Source organism: Octopus bimaculoides, chromosome 4 (assembly GCF_001194135.2).
Source record: "Octopus bimaculoides isolate UCB-OBI-ISO-001 chromosome 4, ASM119413v2, whole genome shotgun sequence".
NCBI classification, from domain to species: domain Eukaryota; kingdom Metazoa; phylum Mollusca; class Cephalopoda; order Octopoda; family Octopodidae; genus Octopus; species Octopus bimaculoides.
This window is the reverse complement of record NC_068984.1, coordinates 15,442,033-15,451,995: the sequence shown is the minus strand read 5'-3', so window position 1 is coordinate 15,451,995 and position 9,963 is coordinate 15,442,033. Positions and strand designations below refer to the sequence as shown.

General features: G+C 31.5%; 1 protein-coding gene across 1 annotated transcript in view; it reads left to right on the top strand.

The window, feature by feature from the left end:
• LOC106877139 (dual specificity protein kinase CLK2) overlaps positions 1–9,963 on the top strand; it is an 84,125-nt gene that overhangs the window by 43,342 nt on the left and 30,820 nt on the right. Inside the window, exon 4 of the mRNA XM_014925954.2 lies at positions 8,562–8,658. Within this exon, the coding sequence (XP_014781440.2) occupies positions 8,562–8,658 (97 nt within the window). The remainder of the gene's footprint in view (positions 1–8,561; positions 8,659–9,963) is intronic.

Below are 9,963 nucleotides of genomic sequence, written 5' to 3'. Positions count from 1 at the left end.
GAATAGTTATCTCATCAGGTTTGCTTTATACTAGTTAGATTTCACTTAATTCCTTAAAATATTAGTCCTTCGTATTAAAAGAAATCGATAATATCCCCCCTTCCCCTCCCACCCCTTCTGAAATTGAAAAAAGTTCAATTAAAACTGTTTTCGAATTCTTCTCTTAACTTTCCCTCTTTACTCCTCTTGAAAGCAGGTGTGCAATTGTCTGTTTTGATTGGAGTCACCAGCATCTTGTTGTTCTACCTTTCTTTGCTTTCTCACGAGATCTTGAAACATTTTAGTTTGGAATCTTTTTTCATGTTTGTTTATACTTTCAGTAATTTAGTGGAATAGTATTGTCACGGTCATTATTACTTTCTTTGTTATGGTTATTGCTTTTCTCTCAGTGTGTTAACGTTGGACTTGAGGTGTTATTAGTGTTGATTACATTAAGGTTACAATGTTATTGATAACAATTTCCAAGTATGGACAAAACTTTTTAGAAGTATTCATTTACAAATTTCAGTCTTAGAGATTGCACTACTGCCTTCCATAGTTTAGTCAATTATAAATTCCGGTACTTATTTCAGTCTAGTACACTTTGGTAAAACCAAAATATTAAAATTTTATTTAATTGATGTTTTGGTGCTGGTGGATGATGTTAGTTCTTGTGATTACAACTTTGCAATCTATCCTAGAAACTTCATTTTCTTGAATTCCTATGTTTCTACTTGCTCCACTTATCTGCTATTCTGCTATTCTTATAAACACTAGTATAAGATTACGGCCTTTACTGTCTGGCTACTATTAAAGTATCTTCTCCAAGATAGTTAACTACACAAGCTTATGCCTAATGTTTTTATCGTAAACTATAGCTAGACTTGTTTATTATAGTTTTTAACTTATCAAATGGCTTGAATTGTTTCAATTTCAGTTCAGGTTATTTAAATATTGGTTTCTTTTTGATTAGGCACAGCTGCCCTACATTTCAAGGGTGTAGAGAAAGAGAAATTGTGACATACCTTTCCCAAGGGCATTAGTGGCATAAGTGAGATGAAATGTCATTAAACTGGGAATCAAAAGTGAATCATAAACACAACTTGCTAGAATTTGTTTCTTGCTCTGCAATATTCACCCAGATATTATTTAAGTATGTATATCATCCATGTAAACTTAATCACTAGTTTTTGTTTTTATTTATGTGGAAAGGTGTTAAACACTCTAAAGTTTATTATCGCTTTCTTCGAGTAACAAATATTAGAATGATTGAAAAAGAAATTCATTTAAATATAGTTGTCATTCTTAATTCAAGTATATATTTAACACTTTTATAAGAAAAGAGGTGTCAATCACTTCTATGTTTTGGCCTGCCAGCCTTAGTTTGGACTATCTATTTGAAGGCTTCCAGATTGAAACTTTGAATTCACTGTTACTCTACTTCTTGTAAAATAAATTGATACTGTACAAAAAGTATTGAGTAATTCTTTTGTTTAATTGATTTTATTATAACTCAATATAAAAACAAACAGATATAAATGTAAAGATGTGTCTGTGTGTGTGTGTGTGTGTGTATATATATATATATATATATATATATATATATTAAATTACTATTTTGCTTGTATTACCTTAAAACATAATATGATCTTTGTTGTTTCCATACGTGTAAAGATTGCCATTACTTGAAGAATCGGATATAGGTGTAGCTTGTTAAAAAGCTAGTGCTAAAGTAGCAGTACTTTTAATATCTCATTTTGCTACTATACAAATTAGCTTGCGTCTGCTTCCTAGGCTACTTAATGTATAAATATTCTCAGTGTACCCTATATTATGTGGGTGTGACCTAGAGTAGTTTAGAAGGGAAGTATTAAATGTGTAAAAGGTTATCTGTTTAACATTACTTGGTTGATAGGATGAGGTTTGAAGATATGTAACAATGCTTAAATTCACTAAATTTAGATAAATTTTTCTGTGTGAGAAATGAATTAATGGCATTGTTGTCTTACAAGATCCTCAAGTTATCTTGTGCATTATTCATGATGTTAATTTTTTGCAAGTTTTCCAAATAGCAACTGAGACTTATAGTTAGGGTTTTAAGGAAATGAGAGAGAGATTGTGTGTGTGCATGAATGAATGAATGTGTGTTGGGTTGGGAAGAAAACATATTTTATCTTGCACTGATTTTAAGCAACTACTGCTTTCATTTGATTAATAAAGTAATTTCTTTTTTTCTAATGATGGCTCATGCCCCACATAATTTTTTCTGTGGCACATCTGGTTAATTTTTTGTTCGAATGTTTCAAATTTTAATTTAATCCTTGTGGTGGGTTACCGTTATAAATCTGGCACTTTCTGGCGCCAATCTCAAAAATGAATGCTGCAACAGATTGAAAAGCAAACAATAGACAAATAAATGTCCACTATTGAGATAGATTGTTTTGTGTAGCTATTGATTTTCAAATAAAGTGAGTTTCCCCATTGTTTCGAATCGCTGTAGTTTAGGGCTAATATTATTGTATTGGATGGGTAGCATAGAAGACAGGTAGGCTTTTAGCAAAGTCAATGAATCACTCAATTTTGATTACTGATTGTACACAATTTGTTATTTTTCATGGTAAAATATGGTCTGCAACATCTTAAGCTTCTGCTAATAAAATATCAGACTGTACTCGTGCTTAAAATCAACATTTGTTTATTTAGATAAAAATTATTCTTTTTAAGTTCTCTCTATTCTTCCTATTATAAAGGGGAAAAAGTTACGTACCTACTCCACAATCACATTTCCTTTAAAGAAATCCTTAGTGTAAGAAATAATATTAAAAAAGAAATCCTTGAGAAAAATAAAATCCATGTTTGTTGCATTTCTTCTGCATTGGCCTTCCTGACCTTGAGAAATATGAAAATACTTTGAAATGAAATTTAATTGCAGTAAAACTAATCCCAGTTCTTGAGAATTTCTAACTTGTTTTAATGTGTTTGTGTGTGGCACAAATTTGTCTTTTGGAATATTTAGTATCAAGGCTCTGAGATCAAAATATAGCTTTTACTAAAGCCAGCTAGAATTTAACTTCTATGAGTCATATAGTTGATATCAAAACCATTATAGTTGTCAAAGTTTGTTGGCATTTGATCTCTGAATGATGAAGCAATGAAGCTTTGAATTGAAAAGAACCATCAAGGTTTCACCAGTCCTCAGTCAAATCGTCCAACCCATGCTAGCATGGAAAGCGGACGTTAAACGATGATGATGATGATGAAGCCTGACTCATACTATTTCCAGATTCAATTGTGAACTCTTGGCCACTATGTTTTCAATTTGGCAGACTTCTTTTCATTTGCATTATGTCTCACTATTTTCATTTCCACTCCTAAACTTTGCAAAAAGTCATTTTCTGCTTTACTTAAATTAATTTTCTCCCAATCCCAATCTAGCTTTTATCATCCCATCCATTGAAAATTTTGTTTTTTGCTCACAAACTTTGTATCTCTGGCTGTGTGACTCTCTCTGTCTCTCAACATATACACATTCTTTTTCAAACTACTTCAGACTTTTTTCTGCTTTTATGTTTCTACACAACAGGAAATAGTAAGTCCATTGATTTAACTAAGGGTCTCTTTCCATTTTAATTTGGAATTAGAATCTTTCCTTAGAGCAAATAGAAATTTAAACACTTTAGAAGCTCAAACTTATGGCTGAGTTCTCCAAATTTTAATCTTAGTATGGTAATTTCTGTGTGTTTAATTGTTAAGCTACTGGAAATTCTTGAAGATATCATCATTGGTTAATAAGGACCTAATTTTGACCTTTTGGTATGCTGTCAAATTTTTATTAACTGAAATAGTTCTCACTTTGTTTCGATCTAACAAATCATTTGTTTCTGCTAGAGAAACATTTAGTAGTTTTCTCAGTTGCTTTCATAATGCTTGCTTATTACATAATTGTAAGTGGTTTATTGTAAGTGTTTTTTTTTTTTAATTGTATTTAAAACACATTTATTTAGTTTTCTATCCAGTATTTTCTGTGACTATGATACAGCTCCAGAAACATTGTAACTATATTAGAAATTCTATTTTCTTTCAAACTTTTCTGATAATATTGGGAACATAATCAGGATTAAGATGTTCATGTATTTAAAGTTAAAATTTTAAAAAGTTGTATTTGCAGTCATGTAAATAAATAATTCCAATTTGAATTATTTGTCTTAATTAATTCTGTAAATTATTTAGAGTAATGTAAATTTTTTATATTCCCAAGGATTTGTGGATATATAAAAAGGAAAAGTCTGAATGAATGAGCTATTTAGGTGTTGGATAATTGTTCATTTGTCCCGTTCAGGCGATGGGGAGGACTTTGTGATCCTCTAGGGTCACAATTCTTCATTCTTTTCTGTTGTTAATCTAACTCTTGGGGGTTGACACCAAGATTTTCTGACATTAGCATCTTATTCAGATGTAACTTTGAGAAAATATTTTTAAAATTGTCTTTAGCCTTTGTGGTAGGGGATGTTGAAATCCGTTGCATCAGGTGGGCTGAGACAGATTGCATGCAGCCAACTGCTTCAGTTGAGCAGGGGCTTTGACAAAAGATGATCCTGGTAGATCCTATTTGAACTAGTGATTATAATGTATTAGTGAATGAGTCAATGCCATTGGCCACGTAAGTCTCTTTTGTCTGCCTACAGCAGAGGTTCTCAAACTTTTTGGGCCACCACCCCACTCAGCACCCCCATTCATATTTTTAATGTATAAATATTTTACTAATTTATATATACTATGATTCATTTGATATTTAATATGATATATAATTTATATACAATACTATAATAATATAAACTCCTAGCATCAACTTAATCCATTGCCTTTCTCCCAATGACCCCTTTTTCTCTACCACTCCCATAGACACTAGTGCTTACTTGGACCTCCTCAATACCCACATTTAGTGCCCAATTTGAGAACCTATGGTCTACAGTGTTTGAATGTGTAAAAACAGCACATTTGTTTTTTACTTTTAGATGTGTAGGTAGTACTTTAGTGAAAATTTCAATTGATTTTTGGCTCTTTAAGGAAGGGAACCTTGTGCGTGTTGCAGTTTTCTGTCTGATGTTGAAGAGAAGCTAGATCACAGTGCCTCTCCACTATTTGATGACATTCTCAATGTATATATTCATGGAAGTAGTGCATAACTGATGCCGGGTGTCCAGTTTAACAAGTGGATGACATTTATGTACAGAAATTTAAATGGGAATGAAGGGTGTTGCCGTGTGCATAAGCGGTATGTCTGTCTGAATTAACAAGTCCATTATTAAACCAGAAGAAAGTGTGTGTATGTCATAACTGCACTCTGGTGTATAACCAAGTGTTGATATGGGAGCTGGAAACAGCAGTTTGTCCTTAGGACATGCTGCAATGGAGGTAGTCTAATAAGAAACTTTTAATACAAGAGTTGAGACAGGCAAAAACCTTAATCAACTAAAGTTGTGTTGCTTAGGTGAGGAACAGTAGCATTGGTTTTGGCTACTTTCATCACTTCTCCGTTGGTGGAGGAAGTGAAGGAAATAAAGCAGAGTTGTCAGTGAATTGGCAACACTGTAGTTCATTTCCATAGATTTTGGTTGGATCCATGAAGATATTTTGAAGGGTAGTATAAAAGGGAGTGGATTTAAGTGGTGTTGCTATAATAGGAAAAATTACTTTGTATATATCTGTTTGTGTGTATGTGCACACATAATGTGTATTGGGTCAACACAGTTATGTGTGGGTGGCAAAAACCGTTTATAACTAAAGTGGGGGTAAAAAAAAAAGGGAAAAAATTGACAGGACAGCAGCCAGACATTGTTTTGATACCAGTGTGGTCTGCTGGTTTGACATGTCAATGTGATGACACACATCAACAAAATAAAAAAAAAAGATGGAAAAAGAGAACTACACAAAAGAATAATAGAGCAAGTATTACCTCTCCCTCCCCTACCATCTATAATTTAACTTTTGGGAAGGCATCATCAACACAATGAGACTGTGCATTGCAGGGGTTTATTAGGAAGTTAGACCAAATGTGAACTGTACAGGAGAGATGGATATGTGGAGGTACATTTTAGGTACTATAGAACAAAGAAAGTTTGTATCCTGTAGTCAGTTCCATTTATTCAGATTTCAGATCATCTGAAGATGAGTTATAACTCAAAAACACTACACAGAACAAATATGCTGTGGAAAAACAGTTCCCCTCCCCTTCACGCAGTCATTGGTTGGACAATGACTTATTGGGACAGTAATTTATTGCTGGATGCCTTTTCTGTCACCAACCTTTACTTCTTTTTCAAGTATTTATTCAACTAGTTTTTAAAATCACAGCTACAGCATGTATTTTTTTTTTTTTAAAAGATATAAACAGGATATCACTAGCTTGCTCGAATGGTGCCAAAGATGCAAAAGTAAACACACACACACACACACACACACACACACACGGCTTTCATATAGTTTCCCCCCTACCAATTACATTTACAAAACATTGGTCAACCAGTACTTTTGTTGATACTAGGCCAAGATACCTTGCATTGGGATAGACCCTGAAATCACATAGTTACAAAGTGAACCTTGTAAACTCTACAGCTGTGTGTGTGTATGTGTGCGCGCGCTTATGGGGATATGGCTACATACATTTATACATACTTTAGTGTGTATATGTTTAGACATATTTGAATGTATGTTTATGTGTATGTGTGCATGTGTGTATTACTAGTAATTTAATACAAAATGCCAAGCTTGAAATTGGTAGCATTACACTAGAGCTAAAAATAATTTCGAAATTATGAGTATATTACTGAGTTTGGGGTTTAAAATGGTGGGGGAACTCTCAGAATCACCTTTTACTTATGGTACATATATATATGTGCCAATGTAAATTACAAACGCGAGCACGCATGCACACACACACACGCACACACTGCTCATAACTACACATAGCTAATATAGACAAAAAGCCATTATTGCTTCCCTGAATCATTCATTCTGATAAAAGTTGGGTCCTTAGTTAAGACAATACTCGTTTCCCCGCCATCTCCAATATCATTTTTATTTTTGGCACAATGTTAGTTTTCCTTTTAGCTAAAGTTCACATTTTCAACACTTTACTTCTATCTTGTGCTTCTTCCATAAACTATGTTACCATACTTTTTCCCTAATTTTTATCTCTAGTTTTAAGTGCTTTTGATAATATCTGTTACTGGTGGTTAACATATGGTTAAACATAGGCAAAATAAGTTGATATTGCACTTTTTCTTCTTTATTTTGTATCCTCATGGAAGCTGGTAAACTAAATTTGTGGCTGGCCATCATTTACACATGTTTGTGCTGATGCAACGAAAATGAAAATTTAATTTACTTACACTTTCTATAACAAGATTGTAATGCTTTTTTTCTGCATGTTTCACTTCATTCTTCACTACATCTATTTCTTTCCTTATATATATATATGTGTATGTGAGAGAGGGAGAAAGAATGAGGGTGCAGTTAGTGTAGGATCAAAATTTTGAGCATACTTGGAATTATATAAAGCATGGTTTTTTTCTTTCTTTTTTTTTTAAAAATTAAATATACTGTTAGGGACTGGCTATTGATTGTGTGTGTGTGTGTGTGTGTGTGTGTGTGTGTGTGTGTGTGTGTGTGTGTGTGTGTGTGTGTGTGTGTGTGTGTGTAAGTAATCAAGGTCTTTTTGGAATGTTTTTATTTCTCTTTTCATTAGGGAAGGTATTTCCATAAATACTTCCATGTTGAGGGTCAACCATGAACTGAACCTTAAATACCTGACAGCCCTGCATTTGTGATTTAACTAAATTTAATGTCATTGAGATATATATTTTTAACTTGTAATTCAATATGATTGTCAGTGTTATTTTTATTTATTTATTTTTTTTGCTAAAATTGCATCATTGATATAACTTTTTTTTGTATATTTATATGTATTCTTTGAAGCTATTCTATACAATTAAATATTCATTTTTATTTCTTTAGTTCATTTTGTAATATTTAATTCTATTGCTACATTGTTTTGTTAAATATATATACATTCTTGCCTTTTAATTTTGTCATAATGATATTTAAATGCTTTATTAATATATTAGTAAATAGCTTTTATTCAATTATGCTGATTTCAGTTGTATGATAAATATTTTTGGTGTAAAAAACAATCCATAGATAAGCAATTTAATAATTTATTGATACTGCATGAAAAATTAAATTCTTAAAATATTGATCCCCACTTGGCTTTAAAGTGATCTTACATGTCTCTTATCTCTCAATATATATATAAATATATCTATATACATTTGTTTTTTTGAAATCTTTTGTTGCTTGTATGTGACACTATCTTTACTTGGCCTTGCCTACCCTTGTTTATCTCATATGTACCCTGAATTGGCTGGCCTCACTGTTGCGGCATTGAAAAATTCGGTGCTACGGATGTGAACGAACTCTACTGCTGCTCACCCATCTGATTGATACGTTCGCTTGCTGGGGAATGATATGTGCTGCTGAATGAATGAATGGGGGATGAAATACGTTGGGGCGGACACAAACAGCAGGACCACCCTGAACTCATTGCTGGAGCGCCCTGCATCGAGGACGACGAAGATGGTCACCTGATCTATCACCCGGGAGACGTTCTTCAGGCTCGATGTACTCATCATTTCGTAACGTTTAGCCTAGGATATTATTTGACTTCTTTTTTTTTTTTTCATTTTTTTTTTTTCCATTTTTTCCTGAATTTTTTTTTCTCCAATTTTTCCCAAAAATGTATTAATGTTTTTGTTTATCTTTGTTTCTTTTACCCCTTCCCCCAATTTTCTTCTTAAATCCTAAAATTCAACTTTCTTTATTTCTCTCTTTAACATTTCCTTATCTCTAATCTAATTTCCCCTTCTATTGTCATTTTTATTCTTTCTATAAGAATTTAAAATTAAAAAATTTGGGTTGGGGGATATCCAAAATTACACATTTTTCTTGATTTAAATTTATCCTAAGTTTTTTTTAATGCCTATTGTATATATGATTGTTTTTATCTTGGTCTTCTAACTATTGGAAGATCAACTATATTTGAACCATGCCATCTTTTGTAGGCATTAGTTCTATTATTTTTAATTGAAATATAAACTGCTGAAAAATGAATGCATTTTTCATTCTTTCTTATAAACACATTCCTATAAAATACACTTAAATTTAATATTTTAGTATTTTATGGATTAATTTTTAAAATATAAAAAAAAAAAAAATTTAATTACTCTTTGAATATGCATTAAAATAAAATAAATGGAAAGATATAAATAAATGGCAATAACCGAAAGCTTAGTGAAATTTTGATTTCATAATGTTAATTTAAAAGATGGGGTAATAATTGCTAAGTTTTATCTTGAAATACAATTAGGACAAATTGATTTTTTAATATAGTAATTGTTTGGATAGAGTTAGCAAATTTTAGTTACAATCAATGAGTAGTTGGTTTAAATTTTTTTTTTAATTCTCATATTTTCAATGCCCTTTTTAAGATTTAAACTGTGTTGTAGAAGATGTAAACTTGAAATAATGTTAGTTTTAATACTAAATAATTAATTAATTTAATGATGTTCAGTGGATTTAAATTATACTGAAGATATTTCCATATTATTTTTTGTTATTATAAACACTTGAAACAAGAATTTGCGTCTTCCACGTCTGCAGTGTAGCTTAAAAATCAAGTGTTGTATACTAGACTACTCTTGATATATATATATATATATATATACATATACATATACATATATATATATTTCATATCCCTGTATGAAATATCTAGCATATTTTTGTTTCTAAATCAACTGGGGCGATAGCTTTTTTATTTTCAATTTCTCCAAAACATAATTTGTCTCATAAAATTTTTTTTTTGCGTTTCATTAAATTCTCCCACCTTTTGATAAATTTAATTATTTATTTTGATTTTAAGAAATT